At 36.1% G+C, this 26,599-nt stretch overlaps 1 protein-coding gene across 4 annotated transcripts in view; it reads left to right on the forward strand.

Moving 5' to 3' along the window:
- LRBA (LPS responsive beige-like anchor protein) overlaps nt 1-26,599 on the forward strand; it is a 743,236-nt gene that overhangs the window by 535,760 nt on the left and 180,877 nt on the right. For all 4 annotated transcript variants that reach the window (XR_014326184.1, XM_082838660.1, XM_082838661.1 and 1 more), the window contains one exon: nt 9,481-9,593. Coding sequence is in view for 3 of the 4 variants with exons in the window: in XM_082838660.1 (XP_082694786.1) it covers nt 9,481-9,593 (113 nt within the window). In the remaining variant the exon portion in view is untranslated. The remainder of the gene's footprint in view (nt 1-9,480; nt 9,594-26,599) is intronic.

Here is a 26,599-nt window from a genome sequence, read left to right on the forward strand (position 1 = left end):
GCGTGCAGCAACAAAGACCCAATGCAGCCAAAAATAAATTAATTAATTAAACAAACAAACAAAAAAAGATAACACAAGAATTTACAGGGTACAAACCATTTGCCATGCAGCCAACTGAATGTTGGGAGTAAATGAGAAAAATGTGTCAGAAAAGACTTCCAGGCTTCTGCTCTAAATCATGAGGAAAATGGTGGTGCAATTAAAGGGAGAAGTCAAAAAATTGATCTAGAGAAAGATGATTTTACTGCGCTATCAAGACATCCAAGAAAAGAATTGTTGGAGTATAGGTTAAATGAGGGTATTTGGAGCTTAGAGATAGGACATTGGATTTCATCTGCATAGAGAGGAAATCACCAAGAGAGAGAGTTGAGATTACCAAGCCAGGTGATATAGAAAGCAGTGAGGTAAGGTCTGGGGAATGCACTTGAGCATAACAAAAAGAAAGGGAAAGTTATTAAAGAAGAGAAGAGAATGACTGACCCCAGAGTTTATAGACTTAATAGGAGGAGAACTAAGGTGAAGCAAATGTCTTGAGATACAAGGGGAAAGGGAGAAAGGCCTTGGCCACTGTATTAGATGTGATGGAGAGGTAAGGGAGAATTAAGAGTGAGTACAGGCCATGCCTTTGGCTTTAACATCTCAGGACTTACGGGTTACTTTATAAGGGTTTGTTTTCTTTCTTTTTTTTAAAAAAAAATATTTATTTTATTTATTTGGTTGTGCCAGGTCTTAGTTGCGGCAGGCTGGCTCCTTAGTTGTGGCATGAGAACCCTTAGTTGCAGCATGCATATGGGATCTAATTCCCTGACCAGGGATCGAACCCAGGCCCCCTGCATTGGGAGTGCTGAGTCTTATCCACTATGCCACCAGGGAAGTCCCTAGGGGTTTATTTGCAAAACAAGCAAAATAGTTTGATTATAAGGACTGAATGGTTCGAGATTAAACGAGAATATTAGATGTAGATTACAGTTTTCTTGTGTAATAGTAAAGAGAGGGTGAGTTAAGGCAGTGGAGAGTAACTATGAAAGAGGAAGAGAGAGGAAAAGTAACAATTCACATTATGAGGGAGACCTGTTCAAGAGCTCAGGTGGAAGAATCATACCTCCCAGAGAATAAAGACACTGTTGGAAAAGTGGAGAAGAGAGGGCGTAGTACGAAGAATTGGAAGTTCAGGGCTTACACTGAAAAAGTCTAAGATTCATCAGTTAGGAAGATACTCATCTGAGAGTCTATTGAGGGAAAGGAATAAAGAAAGTTTGAACAGTTATGTGGAATTTAGTAGGGATTGTATAACTAGAGACTGAAAGGATTTTTAAGTAATAATGACAGACAGGGAACTTATGTAACAAGTTTAAATGGACATCTTTTGTACATGATAAATCAATTAACACCTAAATTGAATGCAGTGTAATAATTATGGACAGCATTTATGAAATGGCCTACTCTCAAATAACTTCTAGTGTGCCTATAGTGTCTTTTAAATATATCCCCTGTATATTCTCTTTAAAGAATAGAATCAATAATTTGTTTTGGATGGTTTTTACATACATTAGAGGCTGGGGTGGAGTCTCATGTTATTTAATATTTCTTTTACAGTGTTATCTGTGATACATATAGGTTCTCATGATATCTGACACATTTCCCAAAAGACAGTCACTAGGCGTTCAGTAACTAAATATTGAATTTAACTTACTTAATAAAAGTCTGTTTACAGTGAGCAGGTGCATACTCTTTTTATCGTAGGTACAATAAACTTGACTATTTAAGCAGATAGGCTAAGAAGAGGATTTTACTGTTTACTAACATCTCAATCAGGAAGATGTGAGAGAATGGAGACATCAAAATAGACTGCTTTTTGCTGTTTAAGTTTGGTTATCTTTTTCTGGGAGAAGTTAAAATTGACAGAAATATGTAATTACATAAATACTTCTGAATTAAAATTGTCCTAGTTATTCATGTTTCCTAAGACTATTTCCAGGTCAATCAAAGAAGAACTCTGTTACTCTAATAGACCTCAAGCCCATGATGAATACAGTGAAATAAAATGTTAAAAGCATCAAATCAGGTTGTAGTCCTTGCTCTGCTCCGTCCAATCGGGGGACTATTTACCCTCTGCTCCCAGGTCTCTCAGGCAGCCACTCCCACGGGCACATGCCCAGAAGCTGCTCCTGCCCCACGCTCCCTCCCTCTGCCTTTCACTTCCCAGCTGCCAAGATCTTGGAAGCTTTGAAGCTCAGCAGAGAAGGCAAATTCATTGAGAACAGTCTGTAAAGTGTCAAGCAATATCCAGATATTACCAGCACTCTGCCTGTCCCCTGCCTGAACCTGGGATTCTTCCATGGAGTGAGTGGTCCTGGGTCCTACATTGGCATTGCTCATTTGGTTGATGAAGACATATTGACAAAGTTGTTGTTGGTTATTCCCTTTTGCATTCTCACTAGCAATGCAAAAGAGGGACTGTTTCTCCACACCCTTGCCAACAGAGTATATTGTCAAGCTTTTGAACGTTTGCTAATCTGGTACTGCAGGACTGCCTGCTTGCTGAGACCCTCTGTAAAAGCTCCATACACCCTGGTATTGAGCTTTCTGAGGAGGTAACAGTATTCAGAGAGGGTCTTGGTGCTCCGATTGGGTGTCAGGCCTGTGCCTCTGAGGTGGGAGAGCCGAGTTCAGGACATTGGTCCACCAGAGACATCCCAGCTCCATGTGATACCAAACGGTGAAAGCTCTCCCAGAGATCTCCATCTCAAAGCTAAGACCCAGCTCCACTCAACAACCAGCAAGCTACAGTGCTGGACACCCTATGCCAAACAACTAGCAAGACAGGAATACAACCCCATCCATTAGCAGAGAGGCTGTCTAAAATCATAAGGTCACAGACACCCCAAAACACACCACCAGTCGGGGTCCTGCCCACCAGAAAGACAGGATTCAGCCTCATCCACCAGAACATAGGCACTACTCCCTTCCACCAGGAAGCCTACACAACCCACTGAACCAACCTTAGCCATTGGGGGCACACACCAAAAACAACGGGAGCTACGAACCTGCAGCCTGCGAAAAGGAGACCCCAAGCACAGTAAGTTAAGCAAAATAAGAAGACAGAGAAACACACAGCAGATGAAGGAGCAAGGTAAAAACCCACCAGACCAAACAAATGAAGAGGAAATAGACAGTCTACCTGAAAAAGAATTCAGAGTAATGATAGTAAAGATGACCCAAAATCATAGAAATAGAATGGAGAAAATACAAGAAACGTTTAACAAGGACCTAGAAGAACTAAAGAGCAAACAGACAATGATGAACAGCACAATAAATGAAATTAAAAATTCTCTACACGGAATCAATAGCAGAATAACTGAGGCAGAAGAACGGATAAGTGATATAGAAGATAAAATAGTGGAAATAACTACTGCAGAGCAGAATAAAGAAAAAAGAATGAAAAGAATTGAGACAGTCTTAGAGACCTCTGGGACAACATTAAACATACCAACATTCGAACTATAGGGGCCCTGGAAGAAAAAGAGAAAAAGAAAGGGACTGAGAAAATATTTGAAGAGATATTTGAAGTTAAAAACTTCCTAATATGGAAAAGGAAATAGTCAATCAAGTCCAGGAAGTGCAGAGAGTCCCATACAGGATAAATCCAAGCAGAAACACGCCAAGACACACATTAATCAAACTATCAAAAATTAAATACAAAGAAAAAATATTATAATTGGCAAGGGAAAAACAACAAATAACATACAAGGGAATCCCCATAAGGTTAACAGCTGATCTTTCAGCAGAAACTCTGCAAGCCAGAGGGAGTGGCAGGACATACTTAAAGCGATGAAAGGGAAAAACCTACAACCAAGATTACTCTACCCAGCAAGGATCTCATTCAGATTAAACAGAGAAATTAAAACCTTTACAGACAAGCAAAAGCTAAGAGAATTCAGCACCACCAAGCCAGCTTTACAACAAATGCTAAAGGAACTTCTCTAGGCAAGAAACACAAGAGAAGGAAAAGACCTACAATAACAAACCCAAAACAATTAAGAAATGGTAATAGGAACCTACATATCGATAATTACCTTAAATGTAAATGGATTAAATGCTCCCACCAAAAGACATAGACTGGCTGAATGGATACAGAAATAAGGCCCGTATATATGCTGCCTACAAGAGACCCACTTCAGACCTAGGGACACATAAAGACTGAAAGTGGGGGGATGGAAAAAGATATTCCATTTAAATGGAAATCAAAAGAAAGCTGGAGCAGCAATTCTCATACCAGACAATATAGACTTTAAAGACTATTACAAGAGACAGAGAAGGACACTGCATAACGATCAAGGGATCAATCCAAGAAGAAGATTTAACAATTGTAAATATTTATCCACCCAACATAGGAGCACCTCAATACATAAGGCAAATGCTAACAGCCATAAAAGGGAAATCGACAATAACAAAATGATAGTTGGGGACTTGAATACCCCACTTTCACCAATGGGCAGATCATCCAAAATAAAAATAAATAAGGAAACACAAGCATTAAATGATACATGAAACAAGATGGAATTAATTGACATTTTTAGGACATTCCATCCAAAAACAACAGAATACACTTTCTTCTCAAGTGCTCATGGAACATTCTCCAGGATAGATCATATCTCGGGGCACAGATCAAGCCTTGGTAAATTTTAAAAAATTGAAATCATATTACAGATCTTTTCCAACCACAATACTATGAGACTAGATACCAATTATAGGAAAAAATCTGTAAAAATTACCAACACATGGAGGCTAAACAATACACTACTTAATAACCAAGAGATCACTGAAGAAATCAAAATATACCTAGAAACAAATGACAAAAGAAAACACGACAACCCAAAACCTATGGGATGCAGCAAAAGCAGTTCTAAGAGGTAAGTTTATAGCAATAAAATCCTACCTCAAGAAACAAACATCTTAAATAAACAACCTTAATCTTACACCTAAAGCAATTAAAGAACAAAAAAACCCCAAAGTTAGCAGAAGGAAAGAAATCATAAAGATCAGATCAGAAATAAATGAAAAAGAAATGAATGAAACAATAACAAAGATCAATTAAAAGCTGGTTTTTTGAGAAGATAAACAAATTGATAAACCATTAGCCAGATGCATCAAGAAAAAAATGGAGAAGACTCAAATCAATAGAATTAGAAATGATAAAGGAGAAGTAGCAACTGGCACTGCAGAAATACAAAAGATCATGAGAGATCTTACCTCATATAGGTGCCATTTTATTGGCACCTATATGCCAATAAAATGGACAACCTGGAAGAAATGGACAAATTCATAGGAAAGCACAACCTTCCAAGACTGAATGAGGAAGAAATAGAAAACATAAACAGACCAATCACAAGCACTGAAATTGAGACTGTGATTAAAAATCTCCAACAAACAAAAGCCCAGGACTAGATGGCTTCACAGGCGAATTCTATCAAACATTTAGAGAAGAGCTTACACCTGTCCTTCTCAAACTCTTCCAAAATATAGCAGAGGGAGGAACTTTCCCAAATTCATTCTACGAGGCCACTATAATCCTGATACCAAAACCAGACAAAGGTGTCACACAGAAAGAAAACTACAGGCCAGTATCACTGATGATCATAGATGCAAAAATTTCCAACAAAATACTAGCAAACAGAATCCAACAGCACATTAAAAGGATCATACACCATGATCAAGTGGGATTTATCCCAGGAATGCAAGGATTCTTCAATATGCTCAAGTCAATCAGTGTGATAAACCATAATAACAAACTGAAGGAGAAAAACCATATGATCATCACAATAGATGCAGAAAAAGCTTTTGACAAAATTCAACAGCCATTTATGATAAACTCCCTCCAGAAGGTAGGCATGGAGGGAACTTAGCTCAACATAATAAAGCCCATATGACAAACCCACAGCCAACATCATTCTCAATGGTGAAAAACTGAAACCATTTCCTCTAAGATCAGGAACAAGACAAGGTTGTCGACTCTCACCACTATTATTCAACATAGTTTTGGAAATCCTATCCACATCAATCAGAGAAGAAAAAGAAATAAAAGGAATACGAATTGGAAAAGAAGTAAAGCTGTCACTGTTTCCAGATGACATAATAGAGAATCCTAAAGATGCTGTCAGAAAACTACTAGAGCTAATAAATAAATTTGGTAGAGTAGCAGGCTCAAAATTAATGCACATAAATCTCTTGCATTCCTATACACTAATGATGAAAAAATCTGAAAGAGAAATTAAGGAAACGCTCCCATTTGCCATTGCAACAGAAAGAATAAAATACCTAGGAATAAACCTACCTAAGGAGACCAAAGACATGTATGCAGAAAACTATAAGACACTGATGAAAGAAATTAAAGATGATACAAACAGATGGAGTGATATACCATGTTCTTGGATTGGAAGAGTCAACATTGTGAAAATGACTATAGTACCCAAAGCAATCTACAGATTCAGTGCAATCCCTATCAAACTACCAATGTCATTTTTCACAGAACTAGAACAAAAAATTTCACAACTTGTATGGAAACACAAAATACCACGAATAGCCAAAGCAAATCTTGAGAAAGAAAAACAGAGCTGGAGGAATCAGGCTCCCTGTCTTCAGACTATACTACAAAGCTACAATAATCAGCACAGTATGGTCCTGGCACAAAACCAGAAATATAGATCAATGCAACAGGATAGAAAGCCCTGAGATAAACGCACCCACATATGGTCACCTTATCTTTCATAAAGGAAGCAAGAATATACAATGGAGAAAAGACAGCCTCTTCAGTAAGTGGTGCTTGGAAAACTGGACAGCTACATGTAAAAGAATGAAATTAGAACACTCCCTAACACCATACACAAAAATAAACTCAAAATGGATTAAAGACCTAAATGTAAGACCGGACACTGTAAAACTCTTAGAGGAAAACATAGTAAGAACACTCTTTGACATAAATCACAGCAAGATCTTTTTTGATCCACCTCTTAGAGTGATGGAAATAAAAGAAAAATAAGCAAATGGGACTTAATGAAACTTAAAAGCTTTTGCACAGCAAAGGAAACCATAAGCAAGATGAAAAGACAACCCTCAGAATGGGAGAAAATATTTGCAAATGAAGCAACTGACAAGGGATTAATCTCCAAAATTTACAAGCAGGTCATGCAGCTTAATATCAAAAAAACAAACAACCTGATCCAAAAATGGGTAGAAAACCTAGATAGACATTTCTCCAAGGAAGATATACTGATTGCCAACAAACACATGAAAGGATGCTCAACATCACTAATCATTAGAGAAATGCAAATCAAAACTACAACGAGGGGCTTCCCTGATGGCGCAGTGGTTAAGAGTCCACCTGCCGATGCAGAGGACACAGGTTTGTGCCCCGGTCCGGGAAGATCCCACGTGCCACGGAGTGGCTGGGACTGTGAGCCATGGCCGCTGAGCCCGCGCGTCCGCAGCCTGTGCTCCGCAACGGGAGAGGCCACAACAGTGAGAGGCCCGTGTACCGCAAAAAAAAAAAAAAAAAAAAAAAAAAAACCTACAATGAGGTGTCACCTCACACTGGTCAGAATGGCCATCATCCAAAAACCTACAAACAATAAATGCTGGACAGGGTGTGGAGAAAAGGGAACTCTCTTGCACTGTTGGTGGGAATGTAAATTGATACAGCCACTATGGAGAGCAATATGGAAGTTCCTTAAAAAAGTAAAAGTAGAGCTACCATACGATGCCACAATCCCACTACTGGACATATACCCTGAGAAAACCATAATTCAAAAAGAGTCATGTACCACAATGTTCATTGTAGCTCTATTTACAATAGCCAGGACATGGAAGCAACCTAAGTGTCCATCGACAGATGAATGGATAAAGAAGATGTGCCCCATATATACAATGGAATATTACTCAGCCATAAAAAGAAATGAAATTGAGTTATTTGTAGTGAGGTGGCTGGACCCAAGGTCTGTCATACAGAGTGAAATATGTCAGAAAGAGAAAAACCAATACCGTATGCTAACACATATATATGGAATCTGAAAAAAAAAAAAAGGTTCTGGAGAACCTAGGGGCAGGACAGGAATAAAGACGCAGACGTATAGAATGGACTTGAGGACATGGGCAGGTGGAAAGCTAAGCTGGAACGAAGTGAGAGAGTGGTGTGGACATATGTACCAAAGGTAAAATAGATAGCTATTGGGAAGCAGCCAGATAGCCCAGGGAGATCAGCTTGGTGCTTTGTGACCACATAGAGGGGTGGGATTGGGAGGGTGGGAGGGAGACGCAAGAGGGAGGAGATATGGAGATATATGTATATGTATAGCTTATTCACTTCGTTATAAAGCAGAAACTAACACATGATTGTAAAGCAATTATACTCCAATAAAGATGTTTAAAAAAACAAACAAACATCCAATCATAAGGGAGGCTTAGATACCAAGAATTTATGTCGAGAGCTACTGTAATACTCAGCTGTATATTGATTTGATATCCGTATATATTTGAGAACAGGAAAAGAATGGAGATGATAGAATACACTGTAAGAAAGGAATTCAGCCAATATTAATATCCTTGTTTGCCTTGTAATTTAGCCGTAAGAGTCTGTTCACATTAAATCTAAGTAAAAATAGGTTATAGACTAGTAAAATCGTGGAGTCAAATGCCAACATTTTTACTCCAGAAACAATGATGTCATCTACCGTGCTGCCTCCCAAAGGGGTGATATCCAGAAAACTGCTGTTTCTACATGGATGGGCTACCTCATTCTTTGTTTTATTCATATTTTTAGTAGACCTGAATGTGTCGTTGAATGTCATTAGTCTAGAAGAATCATAGAAGAGTATGTGGCAGCATTTGGGAATGGAGCAAGCAACATCTATGATGCTGTGCATTATGTTCAGAGGAGCATAGAATTTGAAAGCTGTCACAGAAATTTCAGAGTTATTAAGAGCAACCTGGTGATTTTACAGTTGACTGTGAATGCCCATAGGGGTGAAGTCACTTGAACTTGGTTGATCAGTTGATTGGTTGGTTGGTTAATTAATGGCAAAGAAAGGATTCTGGTTTTGAAAAACTCTATGAGATTGCAAATTGTTTTTTGAATTCTTAATGAAGATTATTTTATTTGGTGCAGGCTTTCAACTAATAAAAAATAGTTGTGTAATTTATGAGATGTGGGTAGAGTATGTGGATTTGAATGTAGTTCAACCATTAGTAGTTGCATGATTTGCGGCAAGTTACATAAACTTTTGTGCCTTGGTTTTTTTATCTGTAAAACGAGGGTGATACCAATTTCATAGGGTTATTGTGAGAATTAAATGAAATCGTGAATGGATAGCACTGGGAACAATGTCTGGCACTCAAAAATTGTTGTTCTTGTTACATTTAGTATATTCCTGAATGTTTATCATTTCGTTCTTCTAAATTAAGAATGACTTTTTTTTCCTCTTCCAGGACGGAGTTACAATGACTTAAATCAGTACCCAGTGTTTCCCTGGGTCATTACTAATTATGAATCAGAAGAACTGGATCTTACTTTGCCAAGTAACTTCAGAGATTTGTCCAAGGTAATTTCTTAGTAATCATCTGAAATATCACTGTTGAATATAAAAATTTTCAAGTGATTATCTTTATTTTCACATCATATTTAAAAAATATTTTTAATATTATTATAACTTTAATATATTTGTCTTTTAAATGTATTTTCATTATTCTCAAATTTAAATTAGAAAAATTTAATATACATGGTAACCTTGATGACAGTTAAAAATATTAACAGTTATATTTTTTTCTTCATATACATTTAAGAAGATATTATTCCCAAATATCAACTTCTTCTAAGGGTGTCAGTACTTGATAAAAGATACGAAGAACATCATGGAAACTTCTCACCAGCTCTCTTGTAAAAAGAGAAGTAACCCCACACTGTTCTGTGTCTCCTAAGTGATTTTCTTCTACCTTTTGCCCTTCTCTGAGCCATTCCTCACTACAACAGAATGGATCCTCTTTCAATGTAATTTTTTTTTTTTTTTTTTTGCGGTACGCGGGCCTCTCACTGCTGTGGCCCCTCCCGTCGCGGAGCACAGGCTCCGGACGCACAGGCTCAGCGGCCATGGCTCACGGGCCCAGCCTCTCCGCGGCATGTGGGATCTTCCCGGACCGGGGCATGAACCCGTGTCCCCTGCATCGGCAGGCGGACTCTCAACCACTGTGCCACCAGGGAAGCCCTAAATGTAATTTTGAATTCCATAAATTCAGTGCTTAAACCTTTCTTGACTTATCACTGCATGCAGAATGTATCTTTCCCAACTCCACAGTTTGCTTTCTCTGCCTTGAATGTTCATCTCCCTGCTCTGTGAGTGGCTGACTGTCTCAGTCCTTTAGGAACAACACATCTTTATAGAGACCATTACTGATTCCTTCCTTCCTCTCTTTCTTTCAGAGCACCTAAAATATCATGCATTTTTACATATCTTTCTACCTACTTGTTTTGGTTCTTCTTGTGTGCTCCACTAAAGTTCATAAAGATAGAGTTCTCGTTTACCATTATTTCTCCCTTGCCTAGTATAGGACCTGCCATTCAATAAGTGTGTTAAATGAATTAAATAATAAAATATACATGACATTTCTCCCAAGTTCTAAAAACTTAATTTTAACTGTGTTAAAGTTAATCAGTCTGTTTTTAATTTTTAAATGTGAAACATGTAAATAACAAAAACTACCTCTAATTTACCACATATCAATAAGGAATAATTATGTTTTATGCACACACACACACACACACACTGGTTTTTCTATAAGTATATTCTCATATCATCAGGTATTCTTTAAGAATTTTCCTTTTCTGTCCTGAATTATCAACAAACAGAATATCCTGAATCCTTTTTCACTTTTAAAGGAGAGTTTTCATTTTCAAAAGAAAGCCCTGTTTGCACATTAACTATCAGATATGGGATTAATGTGTAGAATATATAGAGAACTCCTAAAACTCAACAACAAAAACCGAACAACCTGATTCAAAAACGGGTGAAGAATTTGAATAGACAATTCTCCAAAGAAGTTATACAAATGGCCAATGAGCAGATGAAGAGGTGTTCAACATTACTAATTGTTAGGAAAATGTATATCAAAACCAAATGAGATGCCACTTCACAGCCAGTAGGATGGCTTTAATTAAAAAATAAATAAATAATCATAAAATAACAAGTATTGGTGAAGATGTGGAGAAATTAGAGCCCTTGTGCACTGCTGGTGGCACTGTAAAATGGTGAAGCTGACATGGAAAAAAGTATGACAGTTCCTTCAAAATAAAAAATAGAATTACCCTAAGATCCAGCTATTCTACTTTTGAATATATACCCAAGAGAAATAAAAGCAGAGACTCGAAGAGGTATTTGTATACCAATTTTAATATTTATAATAGTATTATTTACAATAACCAAAAGATGGAAGCAGTCCAAGTATTCACTAATGGATAAATGGATAAACAGAATATGGTACATATATACAGTGGAATATTGTTCAGCCTTAAAGAGGAAGGCACCTCTGACACATGCTACAATATGGATGAACCTTGAAGACATTATGCTAAGTGAAATAAGCCATTCACAAAATAAGCCATTCACAAAAGGACAAACACTGTATGATTTCACTCATGTGAGGTATTTAGAGTAGTCACATTCATAGAGACAGAAAGTAGAATGGTGGTTGCCGGGGCCTGGCCGGGGGGAGGGAGAAATGGAGACTTTAATGGGTATAGAGTCTTTAATGGGTATAGAGTTTTGCAAGATGAAACAAGTTCTTGAAATGGAAGGTGGTGATGGTTGGCCAACAGCCTGAATATAATGCCACTGAACTTACACTTAAAAGTGGTTAAAGTGGTAAGGTTCATGTTATGTATATTTTATAACAATTAAAAAACAAAAACAATAAAAAGGCCAGTAAGGGGAGAAAAAGAGGTAATTAGTAAACTAGACACAAAATAGAGGTTTGAAAAAGGGCCTGCATGTTTCTGCTTTTACTTTTCTTTGATCACCTTGAGAACAACATGCCCAGGTTAACTAGCTGGAGGGTCAGGACTGACACCTGGAGGATGGCTGAGCTGTGTGAGCTGAGGCCATCCTACACGAGCCAGCCCTCAGCTGACCACGAACATATGAGCAAGCACAACCAAGAGCAGCCAACTGTGGCCCAGATCAGCAGAATTTCCCAGGTGACCCATTGACTATGAGAAATAATAAATGGATAAATGTTTTTTGGGTTTTTTTTTTAAAGGAAAGCCTTACTTACATTTAGGTATTGTACTTGTTCTAAGACCCTGTAGTATTTCACTGGAATCTGTAGAGCTCTCTTGCCTAATAAATGAGGACTGTATTAGTTTGACTTGTGTAGTGAGCCATGCAGTAGGTCAATAGTAAAAACTGGACAGCTTTTTAATTCTCAGACTATTATATCCTACTATCCTTTATTTCAATTTTATGTAAGTGAAATTAAAGATCTCATTTTTCATTAAATTATTAAAATGTAAAATTTGCCTCACAAAATAAATATATAACCTTTCTAGACATCTAGAAGAATTGCCTTTTTTTGTTTAAGCCGAGTCCTTCAGTTTGGACTTCTGTTTAAGCACATAACTTATTAAGATGTTTTGTGCTCTAGAGGACTTTTTGTAGGCTCTTTAAGATGCAGTGAGTAGTCGGATGAATTGTGGACAAGGTGCATGTTTATGTCTTGGTGGAACAGTAGCAATGGTGCTAAGTGGGAGGCTATTTGGATTTTTCTGCTGCGGCTGTATTTCTCTCTTCTGCCATCACTGTACCTGAACAAGAACTCCCATAACCCTATCACCTCGTCTTACTACTTCCTTGCCAAAAGCTTCTGTTCTCTGACCCTCATCTTTGTTCTCTATTCCACTAAAAATCTTACATGACCAGAAGAAATCCTTCCAAACAATTTTTTTAAAGTAGGTCCTATGAATTTTTTCATTATGAGAATCCGATGAAATAGTATCAGCAAAATGCTGTTACTATTTGCCAAGTAAACAGAATCTTTTATTCAAATTGAATCTTATTTGTATGTTGCAGCAGTTTCTAAGGAACTTGCCAAATAGTTTTGCTAGGTGTGTAAAACACTGTTTTAATTCATGTCTTTATAACTTATCTTCTGTATGTGATAAATAAGGTTATTTTTATGCCCCACTAGACAAGCAATAGAAATTTTGCTTTTTTTATTTTATTAGATTAAAAGTAAAAAGGGGCTCAAAAGCCAAAGCAAAAGAGTTATTTTCATTATTCTCTATCTATAAATGTCCATATCCACTATACAAAGACATAAAAATATCACTTTTGTGATTTAGTGTGTTTAATTGTAGTAGTATCCATTTTTATATTATAAGAGATTTTGTGAAAGAGTTGTATTTTGTTCTGAGGAAGAAAAATTTATAAAGAGTGTTTTCAACACTAGCTGAACAGCACTTAATTGGCTAGCCAACAGTAGTGCGATTATCAGAGCTGGGGAGAAGTAGGGAGCTCTAATACTCAACCACATAACCTACAGCATCTCCTTTCCTATAAAGCAGCAGTAGTTCAAATGCTACAAAAGTCATTCAAGTTCATGAAAATGGAATTCTGCTACTACTATTGTTTTCATTAAATATTCATGGAAATAAGTGAGTTTGGAATTAACTGAATTATTTTAAGTGAAATAAGCATATCAGGTATTTGAAAGTTGTACTTTCCATGTATAACATTGTTTACTTTATAAAATGTGTCTCATTCCTATTGGTATTAAAATCTGCCTAATGTTTACAGTATGATTCCATTTTGAAATACCTGTTTATATACATATTTTCAGGAATGCATCACATACATAAAATGAGCTATATCTGTATGAAAAACGATTATAATAGAATTATATTGAAGTTTGTCCCATAGTATACATTTAGCAAACATTACTATTTGTTTAAATAAACTTGTGAAATCAAAGGAAACGTGTGCAAAGCTTAATTTAAAATATAAACAGAGCTTACCCTCCTTCTTAAGATAATATAGCCTGACTAGCTTTAAAATGCATTGAATTATTTATGTGTGTTTATGTCCATTTAATTTCCCCAAAGCTGGTTTTCAGAAGACTTTTAGTAGCATTGATACAATTTTATTTGGTAATCTCTTCCATGTTGCACAGGGAATTCTCTTTTGAAGCTGAATTAATGTAATCAACACCCTTTCTTCTGTATTATGTTTCTGATCATTCTCTTCAAAAAGAAAGTCTAAATGGGGCAGTGCAAAAAAAATGTCTAGTCTGAAAATCACAATGAAAATTTAATATTTCCTTGTATTGAGAAACTCCTCATTTAACATAATGGTTTAATTTATTCCTTTAAAGCTGAAAAAAGTAGAGATCAGTTTTGAAGTTGATTTTTTTTTCTCCACCTTCCCTGTTGTTTCATCACTAGTCTGAAATTCTGACTGATGAGAAGACAGATCTAACCATGCATAAACTTTGAAGTGACATTAATCCATATTTTACAAATACACACTGATTTTTATATTTTGACAGTCTCCTTGGAAGAGATAAGAACATTTTTTTTGTCTTTTCTTTATAAGAAGTTATAATTAGGACAAGAATATATTTACAAAATGTCATACCATAAAAACAAATTATGATGGCTGAGTGTTTCAGCACCAGGGCTTCCTTGGTGGATTAGTAAGATTTTTTTGTGCTATTGTGATTTATTTATTTTTTTCCTTAGTAGGAGATTAATTGTGTAAGCCAGTTTTCTAAGGAAAATCAAGATAATCAGGTACAATCATTTCTGTTCTAATTGATCAACAGTTATTTTGGAATATGTAATGTATATACCTGGATACCTATTCCAAAAAACAAGTATGTTGTTAGATTGAAATGGAACCATCCATTTCCAAGTGAAATCTTGCAAATGAAAACTCAGCTGTAAATTTCAGAAGGTAGGAGCATCTCACTTTATTACTGTTAACTAATGTTTATTAAGGACTTAGTATATGCCAGGCTCTTATTTAAGAATATCACACGTGTTAATTCTTTTAACCCTCACAAAGACCTTCTAAGATTGGTAACGTTATTATTGTCTTGACAGGGGCAGAAATTGAGGCACCGTGGGGTTAAGCAAGTTGTACAAAGTCACACAGCTAGTGGATAGAACCAGAATTTAAACACTATGCAGTTCACAAGTAGCATTTTAAAAAAGGAATGGAATAGTATAGCATTACATTAAAAAAAGAAAGCAATGTGCATCATGTACGAATCTTCTGCTTGACGGGTGTGTGTGCGTGTGCATGTGTGTGTGTGTGTTGGGTTATGATTTGAAGTGACAGATTTCTTACTATGAGTTTTGGCCCAGAAACCTTGAGAAACGCTGCAGTATGCTATACTGCTTTGTACGTTTGGCATCAATTGCTAAGTCTGTTTTGATGTTATTTCATCAAGTTGCTTTTCACCTCTCATGATGAAATGCATGGTAAGAGACAACCAGCATTCCATTGCTTGAAAAAGGAAAGCTTTTCCCAATTGCCTACTCCTGGTGTGTTTGTCCCAGGTTATGCCCCAAGCTTTTTTGACTAAGCCTGTTTTATGAAAAAGCTGAATGTTTGCTTAAATCTAGAGAATACCTGATGTTACTACTCGAGCATTCATTTGTGTTTTTCATTTATTGATTGTTCATTGAGTAATAGTGTGTGCGAGGGACTCTTAGTTTCTGGAGATTAGATAAAATAAAATCTTCTAAGTTACTATTTTAGTAAAAAATAACTGAAGGTTGGGGGGAAAAAACAGGACTGGCTAACGTATAATCAAGTATTTAATATTTATTAGAGCTCACATTCTTAAAGTGAAGGAAAATACTGAAAGAAAGAGTTCAAGGTAGAGGGAAAAGAAAAATCATGCATTTTTCAACTGTAGTGTGCAAGCACAATGTGAGCTGTTATTTTGTTTAAGAGTCAAGAAAAGTAAACGTTAGGGGAAAATGACCCTACACCTCTATCTCCTAATTCGTACCTTGCAGTGTAGAAATTTGAGCAAAGTTTACTATTATCAGATCTTCAAACTGTATTTTAAATTTTGGTCCAGGTCCCAGTTAATCATAGGTTTTTGTTTGTTTGTTTGTTTGTTTATTTTAAACCTATCTTACAATGTTGTACCATCCACACTCTGTTAAACTAGCAGCTTTCATTGCTCTAGTCTGGATCAAAATGTTTCTAAAGCGTATATTCTGAGATAACTGAAGAGAACTGAATGAGAAGGCTGTTCTGAATTTATTTGCTGGTTGATGAGTTGCTATTGTTTGTCCTTGTATTTATTGTGTTTTTTTTCTCTCTCTCTCTTTGTTTAAAGCAAAAGTAGATGATTTCCACCACCACCCCGCCCCGCCTCCTGTCTCCTTTTTATCTCCTACCATTTGGTTGTGTGTTTTTATATGTGAGATATTTCTCCTAACACACACATTTAATATACAGCATTCATCTTGACCTGGAATTGACTACCGACATTTAACTGTTGTTGATCAGACAGCACTTCTTTATCTCTTTAAGTTTTAAGTGCTGTTTCTGACGAATGCCAGTCCTTTTAGTAGGCTCTGTAACAGATATACTGGGAATCAGTATACCATCTAGATGTCACAGAGGGAAAAGAACACTCTTTTGGCCGGGGGGGGGGGGGCAATATTGTTTTAAAATGATAGGCGTTATAGCTTTTCCTTTGTTTTTCTATTTATTGGGCTTCAGTCAAAACCAAAGGAATTCAAACTTAAAAAAATAAAACAACGTTATTGTATTATAACAGTAAATAATGGATCTTAAAGTATTTAAATAAAACATAATGGCAGAGAAAGAAATTACCCCACATCTGGCTATTTTTTATTGGCTGACAAAATATATTAAAAATATTTTAATCTTGGCATCAAATATACTGTATATGCCACATGGATCTTAGGGATTTTGATATAAATTACATTCCCTGGCCTTGGGGCGTTTATAGTCCAGTCAGCAAAAAAATGATATTGGGAAAGGTTAGAATCTTTTTGTAGGATTGTGAGGGAAGCCCTAGTAGGTGCCTTTAACGAACATTTTGTATAAGCACCCTTCTTTAATCCCTTCAACAACACTGTAAGGAATGTGTTATTATCTTTATTTTACACATAATGAAACTAAGATGTAGTGAAGTTAAGAAACTCTCTAAGGTCATACATTTTCCAAGTGTTCAGGCTATGCGTTGATTTCAGGTCTGTCCCTATCACTGAACTGGTAGACTTTAGATATAACCAGAAGAATAGTTTACATTGAATACTTGCATTTATACTTCTTTCCAATATGCAACTACTTTTACCTTCATCTTGGCAAAAGACTAGAGGTTTACTTTTTGGAGAAATTGTACTGGAGAAGTTTCTGATTTGAGAACAACAAAAACAGCAGAGGGAGAGTTGAAGGGTAAGGAATGGAAAACAGGAGGATTAACAGAAAGCTTTAAGAACTGAATGGTGAAGGCCCCCAGACCCCTTTTGCTGTCATGCTATCGGAACTCTGACAGCCAGGCTTGTACCAGCCCCACCCTGTAAGACAGAAAATTGTGTTACTCTTTGGATATACTGACTGGCTCAAGAGAAAAGACCTGAAAAGTACTGACATTTAAGGATCCTACTTGGAGCCCACCTGCTTTCTCTTCAGTGAAGTCTACCCGTTCACATGCTGCTTATTAAAAGTGTACTTCGGTCAGCTCTTTTGTGCCTCATTCTTAAAAATGAAGATAACAGACATTTAAAGACAGCCTTCAGTGTGAAGGACAACAGAGACTAAATGGAATAGAAAAATAAAAGAAACCAGAAGAAACAAAGACAATTTAAGAAGCAGAAGATGCCTTAAAAACAAAACAAGAATAAATACCCTCACAGAGAAAAACTATTACATTAATAGAAAAAGAAAATGATTTTATAGAAAGTAGAGTGTAAGTGCAGATGTTTTCTAAAAGGAACATCCAAAATGAAAGGGGAAATAGCCTGGAAAGATAAAATTCAAGAACCAGAGTAGGAAATTTTTGTATTTAGATAGACTTGTGTCAGCCTGCCTCCATTTATTAGAAGGGACCTTTAGCAAAGTACTTAATTTGGGGGATCCTATATAGCAAACTGCTTTTTATGTAGTATTTGTATAATACTGAAGAAAATTTTTCATGGGTACACTGACTTTTTAAAACTTTAAATTATTACATGTTCAATGTGATAATATTTTGTTTAAAATATGGCTGTGCAACTTTTTCCCCACAATTTAAAATTGAGTTTAGCAAAATGTGAACATACACACACGGGGCAATATATTGTGGTGTGTTTAGAGGATTTGCTGAAGTTTTGTTTTTAAATTAGGAAAACAATCTATTGGTTTTGTATGACTATTTTTTTAAATTTGTATTTTTAAAGTATTAGCACTCTGTATAGCAGATTTGTTTTTTTACTAGAAGTTACCTTCTAGTGGAAGTTTTATATATGACTGTAACAGAGGTTAAGCCTACACTTAGTTTAAGCAGCCTTCAATGACATTGTTTCTCTAACATTAGTCAGAAAATGATAAAGTGAAGTAACTGAAATGGATTGTGGTTAATATTACTGTCAGGGAGATGAATAATCTTGACATGTACCAGCAACACACTGCCAGTCCAATAATCCTTCTCAAAGTTAAGTATTTATTCTCAAATCATCCTAAGTTACTGTGGTGTGGAGTGATCATTTATTATTATTTATAAATGAATTGTTTTATTTACATAGCGTTACCAGTTTTATCGCATAGTACTTCCTGTTTTCTTAGTTTAGTGCTGGGTGTACTAACTTGGGTAGATCCTGAGTAAGGAACATGTACTTAGCCATAAATTCCCATAAAAATTGTTTTCGAAACACCTAGAAAAAATATTTTTAAGTTGAATAAGCTCTGGTATTATACTTCTGATTTCAGGCTGGAGTATTTTTTTCTAAGAGAGTAAATATAGTAGGAAGACATTTAAAAAACCTGTATACATTTGGAGCTTTCTTTATATCTTTGTGTCAACTTCTCATTCTTATATTTCCCTGTGATAGTCAAAACTTATTTTACGTGAGTATGTAATAGTCTGCTTTTTATAGTGGGTAAGTAGTAACGTATCTTTTAGTTACATGTCCACATTCCTGTCCAAGTCTTTATTCTCCAAGTCCATTTATTAGAATAAGCACATTTATTCAACATAAACAAAGGTTTATAGTACCCTGTTTATATTGAATAAATGTTTTTATTCAAATAATTGATTATTAAACATTTTCTGGGTACCTTTTGTAGACATTGTTCTGAGAACTGTGAGAAACAAAGGTGAATGAAATAGTCCCTACTTTTAGAGTTTTACAACCAAATGAATGTTACCTAGGAACCATTTATACAAGAATAGTTTTATATCTGTGTGACTGTGACACATTTCTATGTGACTGTGAAACATCTTATTTCTGCGTGACTTAACTTTAGACTGTCCCACTTTCAGAAAAGGAGTTTTTAAAAAAACTGTGAGTTCACGATTTATAATGTCAACCAGCAAATGATTTGAAAATCTGAGTGGTACCTTTCTGAAATACGGACAAGGTGATTAGAAGACATTCATAGCATTCAGAATTGTTGTATCAGTTATAACTCCACTGTTTAATGCCCTTTATAAACTTGAGGTATCATCCTCTTTAGGCCATCTTTCCAGAATTCTGTTCTAGGACCTCATTTGTTTTGACAGTTTCACCAATATTACAAATTGATCATACAGCTTGCATTACAGTAATTAAAATACAAAGTTTTAAATCATTTTTCAGAATGAAATACTCATGTAAAATATTTAGTGAAATACAAAGAAAAAATGTGACATCTTACATTTAGGCTTAGAGATATACAATATTAAAAAAAAAACAGGAAAGGGCTTCCCTGGTGGCGCAGTGGTTGAGAGTCCGCCTGCCGATGCAGGGGACACGGGATCGTGCCCCGGTCCGGGAAGATCCCACATGCCGCAGAGCGGCTGGGCCCGTGAGCCATGGCCACTGAGCCTGCGCGTCTGGAGCCTGTGCTCCGCAACGGGAGAAGCCACAACAGCGAGAGGCCCGCATACTGCAAAAAAAAAAAAAAAAACAGGAAGAAGAGAGGATGAAGATAAGTCGGAGTTCGAAATATAAATGTCAGTAGTCTTATTGGTGGAAAGGGAGATAAAGATGTAGCAGTTGTTTTCAACCTATAGCCTCAGGTCACTTGAAGGTGGGACTATGGGATTACTGCAGGAGGCCTGTGAATTCACGTCTACATGTATATATTTGGAGCCTGTCTTACTGGAAAAATTTAAAGCTGCTGATGTAGATTATTTAGTTGACTACATGCTTATTATTACCTAACAGTGATTTGACTTTTCTAAAAACAAATTGTGTCAAACATAATTATTATTACCCTCTTCTACTGTTGCTGCTGATGCTACTTATTTTTATCTATAATCTATCATAGTTGCAAGATAACAGTTGAAGTTCATTTGTTTTACAAATGCAAGTCCAGTTCTTCCAACACGATTTGATGAAAAGACTTTTTTTCTCATGAATTGTCTGGGAACCTTTGTTGGAATTAAACTGAGTACATATTGTGTAGGTCTATTTCTAGACTCTATTCTGTTCAGTCAATTAGCATATCTGTCCTTGTATTGATACCACACTGTCTTGTTTACTATAGCTTTATAGTTAGTCATAAAATCAGGTCATGTGAATCCAACTATGTCTTCTTTTTCAAAATTGTTTTGGCTATGCTAGGTTTTCTGTTTTTCCCATATAAATATAGGAATCAGCTTGTCAATTCTGCTGAGATTTTGACTGGTATTATACTTAATCAGTAGGCCATCTTTACTAAAAAAGATATATTAGCAATATTGAATCTTCCATTCCATAAATATGGTTTATCTTCCATTCGTTTAGGTTTTCTTTAATTTCTCTCTAATGTTCTGTGGCTTTTAGTAAACAATTCTTGTACATATTCTGTTAATTTATCCTTAAAATTTTCATGTTTTTTATGGTTACAAAATTTTCAATTCCAGTTGTTCATTGCTAGTATATGGGAACACAATTGAATTTTTTATATTGACCTTGTATTTTACAACCTTCCTAGATTCAATTATTCATGCTAGCAGCCTTTTTGTAGACTTTAGGACTTCCTACATCTCCCAATGAATACTTACTGCATTATATAATGTTAACTAGAAGTGCTGAGAGTGCCTTGTCTTTGATCTTAGGGGAAAAGCCTTTACTTTCATCGTTAAGTACGATAGTAGCTATAGGTTTCATGTTTCTATTGTTTTTTTCTGTTTTCAGTTTCAGTGACCTTTGCTTCCCTTATTATTTTTCTTTCTACTTGATTTGGATTTAATTTCTTCTCTTTTTTAGCATCTTAAGGTGAAAGCTTTAAACTGTTGATTTCAGATCTCTTTTTCTTTCTAATATAAGCATTTAATGATACAGATTTTTCTCAAAGCACTGATTTTGTAAGGTCCAACAAGTTTTTCTATATTGTGTTTTCATTTTTATTCTTTTCAAAATATTTTCTAATTTTCCCTGTGACTTTCTCATTGACCCGTAAATTATTTAGAAGAGTATTGTTTCCTTTCGACAGATCCTAGGATTTGTCAGATGTCTTTCCCTTGTTGATTTCTAGTTTAATTCCATTTTGATTGGAGAACATACTTTGTATGACTTCGGTTCTTTTAAATTAGTTGAAATTTGCTTTATGACTCCAAACATGGTATACATTGGTTAATGCTCCATGTGTACCTGAAAACAATACATACTCATCTGTTATTACATAAAGTGCTCTATACATGTCAACTAGGTTAAATTGGTTGAGAGTGTTGTTAATATCTTCTATATCCTTACTAATTTTATATCTACTTGTTCTATTGATTACTGAGGGAGGAGTGTTGACTTCTCCAACTGTAATTTAGATTTATCTGTATCTTTTTTCATTTCTCTGTTTTTGTTTTATTTTTTATTTTTAGCATTTGTTTCTGGGTACCTGTTATGAGTTGAATTATGTCTCCCCAAAAGATATGTTGAAATCCTTACTCCTGGCCCCTGTGGACACGACCTTATTTGTAATAGGGTCTTGGCAAATGTAATGAAGTTAAGATGAGGTGATTAGGATGGGCCTAATTCCAACATGACTGGTATTTTCATAACAAGAAGATGAAAACACCATGTTAAAACAGACATCAAAGGAAAGAACACCATGTAGTGATGGAAACAGAAGTTGGAGTTATGTTGCCAGAAGTCAAGGAATACCTGGGGCTACAAGAGGCTGGAAGAGGCAAGGAAGGATCCTCCCCTAGAGGCTTGCAAGAGAGCATGGCTCTGCCAACACCTTATTTTGGACTTCTAACTTCCAGAACTGTGAGAAAATAAATTTCTATTGTTTTAGGCCACACAGTTTGTGGTAGTTTGTCATAGGAGCTCTAGGAAACTAATACAGTACATACACATTTCAGATTGTTATGTTTTCCTTATAAATGAATTCCATTATCTTTATGTAAGGTCTCCTTTCATACCTGGTAGTAGTCCGTGTTCTGAAGTCTACCTTTTCTGATGTTGATGTAGATATGTAGACAGTGTTATTTTGATTATTACTTGTAGTATCTTTTTCTTTTCTTTTTTTTTTTTTTGCGGTACGCAGGCCTCTCACTGTTGTGGCCTCTCCCGTTGCGGAGCACAGGCTCCGGACGCGCAGGCTCAGCGGCCATGACTCACGGGCCCAGCCGCTCCGCGGCATGTGGGATCTTTCTGGACGGGGGCACGAACCCGTGTCCCCTGCATCGGCAGGTGGACTCTCAACCACTGCACCACCAGGGAAGCCCTGTAGTATCTTTTTCTATCATTTTTTTAAACCTGTCTCTGGCTTTATTTTTTAAATTTCTTTTCTGTGGACAATATATAATGGAATCTTGCTTTTATACCCATTCTGATAAGCTCTGCATTTTAATTGGGTTGTTGAGACCATTTACATTTAATGTAATTTTTGATATAGTCAGTTTAAATGTACTTTCTTGCCATCTGTTTTTTATCCCTTATATCAGTTCTTTGTACCTTGTCTCCCTTTATCTGTTTTCTTTTAGATTATGTATTTTTATTATTCTATTTTATCTTCACTGTGTCTTGTTATTTATACTTCTTTTTAAAAAGTTTAGTGGTTTCTTTATGGTTTGAAATACACGTCTTCAACTTATGACAGCCTTCCTTCAAATAATAATATACCATTTCATGTATAGTCTTCAAACCTTAAAACAGTATACTCCTGTTTTCCCTATTCCATCCTTTTGGAGTGAGAGCCCATTAGGAACTGTGTTTTGTTTAGTTTTGTTCTTTCTTTATCTGCTGTACAGGCATATCTTGTTTTGTTGTGCTTTACTTTATCGTGCTTTGCAGATATTGAGTTTTTTACAAATTGAAGGTTTGTGGCAACCCTGCCTTGAACAAGTCTATAAGTGCCATTTTTCCAATAGCGTTTGCTCATTTTGTGTCTTTGTCATATTTTGGTAATTTTTGCAATATTCCAAACCCTCCACCGTTAAAAAGATTATGACTACTGAAGACTCAGAAGATGGTTAGCTTTCTTTTAGCAATAATGTATTTTACAATTAGAACACATACATTGTTTCTTTAGACATAATGCTATTGCAGACTGAATAGACAACAGTATAGTGTAAACATGACTTTTATATGCACTGGGAAACCAGAAAATTCACGTGACTCACTGTATTGCTGTATTTACTTTATTGCAGTGGTCTGGAACCAAACATGCAGTATCTCCGAGGTATGCCTGTGTAGTCATGTGGGTCTCGAGAATGCAAGCCTCATTGGCTTTCAGAGCTAGGTGTTTTGGGGGCCTGTCTCACAAGTGGAAGTCTTAAATGTTGAGGTGCTAGGTGTTTGGTCCCAAACTCACTCCTCAGGGAGAATCCATGAGCTGTGAATTCCCTCCCCATGGTGCGTCAGCTGGTGTGTCACTGTCAGGGGTGGGGTTTATGAGATTGTGTTATAACCTTTCCTACCTGTTATGATGTGGGTTTTTCTTTTTTGCCCAAGGTGTAAAAGTTGCTCAGCTAGGTTTTAGATTTCTTTCAGAGGAAATTGTTCCATGTGTAGCTGAATTTTTAGTTTCTCTGTGGGAAGAAGTGAGTTCAGCAGCCTCCTTTGTCACTTCTTTGGACCAGAACTCCTGATTTTAATGGTCCTAAGTGTTTCTTTAATTGGATAGGTGAATCGCTCAGGAAATGAATAGGTTTTGTTATAATAGCATTGAGTCTTTTGGGTGTTTGTCATTTTCATAATTACTTAAATCATCTTTTTTTTAGTTGACCTTGGATTGTTAAGATTGTTTTTTGGGTTTTTCCAGGCATTTAGCTCAACAATGACATTGGATTATCAGATTATTTTAATTGATTTATGTGCCTTTCTCAAACAGATAAATGAAAATCATGTAGTATGAACCATAGCTAAATAACATAGAACTGTGAAGGAATTGCTACTAAATCTACCAATGTGAGCCTCTGAAATGATTTAGATTCTACCTCGGTACAATAAGTAATATGGAACACTATCTTTTTCCCAAGATGTGTTTGTTAACTTGAAATAGTATGGGGGGGTATATGTTTACTGCCACTTGGAAGAACGTGTGTTTTCAAGGGATTAAAATCTTCTGGTACTTCAAAACAAAAGTGCTTATTTGTTAACTCTAAAAGCCATAATAGTGTGTCAATGAAAGTATTTTCTTGACAATACTAAATAAAATGTAGAGTGTGTGAAGATAAGTGCCAAAGCATCTCAGCTGCATATAGTACATGATGAAATACCCTAGAAGCCAAGGTTGAGTAAGTGTTGATGAGTCTGTTTGTTTATTTGTCATTTAGATAAAAGAGCTGCTACAACTGACACAAAATAGTTCCTGCACTCCCTCACAGTGGCAATATTACTTAAATGGCAGGGGCTATTCTTTTATTTTCTTCTCTTTGGGGATGGGAGAGGAAGGCAGGGGTAGAGAGGCACAAAGTAAAATTCATTGGCTTCTTTAAAAAGTTTCAACAACACATTGATTAAAGGCTTTCATTTGGATTCATAGATGTGGATATACAAATATAAAAGTTAAGAGGCAAGTAAAGCAATAAACTTTGGTGACAATGTTTATGTTTTGTGTTCACTTGTTTTTTTAACATATTTATTGGAATATAATTGCTTTACAACGGTGTGTTCGTTTCTGCTCTTTAGCAAAGTGAATCAGCTATACATATACATACACCCCCATATCTCCTCCCTCTTGAGTGTCCCTCCCACCCTCGCTATCCCACCCCTCTAGGTGGACAGAAAACACCCAGCTGATCTCCCTGTGCTATGCGGTTGCTTCCCACTAGCTATCTATTTTACCATTGGTAGTGTATATGTGTCAATGCTACTCTCTCACTTCATCCCAGCTTACGCTTCCTGCTCCCTGTGTCCTCAAGTCCATTCTCTATGTCTCCGTCTTTATTCCTGCCTAACCCTAGGTTCTTTAGAACCTTTTTTTTTTTAAAGATTCCATATATATGTGTTAGCATATGGTATTTGTTTTTCGCTTTCTGACTTAACGTCACTCTGTATAAGTGTCTCTAGGTCCATCCACCATGCTACAAATAGCTCAGTTTCATTTCTTTATATGGCTGAGTAATATTCCATTGTGTATATGTGCCACATCTTCTTTATCCATTCATCTGTCGATGGACAGTTAGGTTGCTTCCATGTCCTGGCTATTGTAAATAGAGCTGCAATGAACATTGTGGTACATGACTCTTTTTGAATTATGGTTTTCTCAGGGTATATGCCCCGTAGTGGGATTGCTAGGTCATATGGTAGTTCTATTTTTAGTTTTTTAAGGAACCTCCATACTGTTCTCCATAGTGACTGTATCAATTTACATTCCCACCAACAGTGCAAGAGGGTTCCCTTTTCTCCACACCCTCTCCAGCATTTATTGTTTGTAGATTTTTTGATGATGGCCATTCTGACCAGTGTGAGTGGATACCTCATAGTTTTGACTTGCATTTCTCTAATAATTAGTGATGTTGAGTGTCCTTTCATGTGTTTGTTGGCAATCGGTATATCTTCTTTGGAGAAATGTCCGTTTAAGTTTTCTGCACATTTTTGGATTTGGTTGTTTGTTTTTAATATTTAGCTGCATGAGCTGCTTGTATATTTTGGAGAGTAATCTTTTGTCAGTTGTTTCATTTAAAAATATTTTCTCCCATTTGAGGGTTGTCTTTTATCTTGTTTATGGTTTACTTTGCTGTGCAAAAGCTTTTAAGTTTCATTAGGTCCCATTTGTTTTTATTTTTCTTTTTATTTGCATTTCTCTAGGAGGTGAGTCAAAAAGGATCTTGCTGTGATTTATGTCATGGAGTGTTCTGCCTAGGTTTTCTTCTAAGAGTTTTACAGTGTCTGGCCTTACATTTAGGTCTTTCATCCATCTTGAGTTTATTTTTGTGTATGGTGTTATGGAGTGTTCTA

The sequence above is a fragment of the Leucopleurus acutus genome, assembly GCF_964270905.1.
Source record: "Leucopleurus acutus genome assembly, chromosome: 4".
Lineage (NCBI taxonomy): Eukaryota > Metazoa > Chordata > Mammalia > Artiodactyla > Delphinidae > Leucopleurus > Leucopleurus acutus.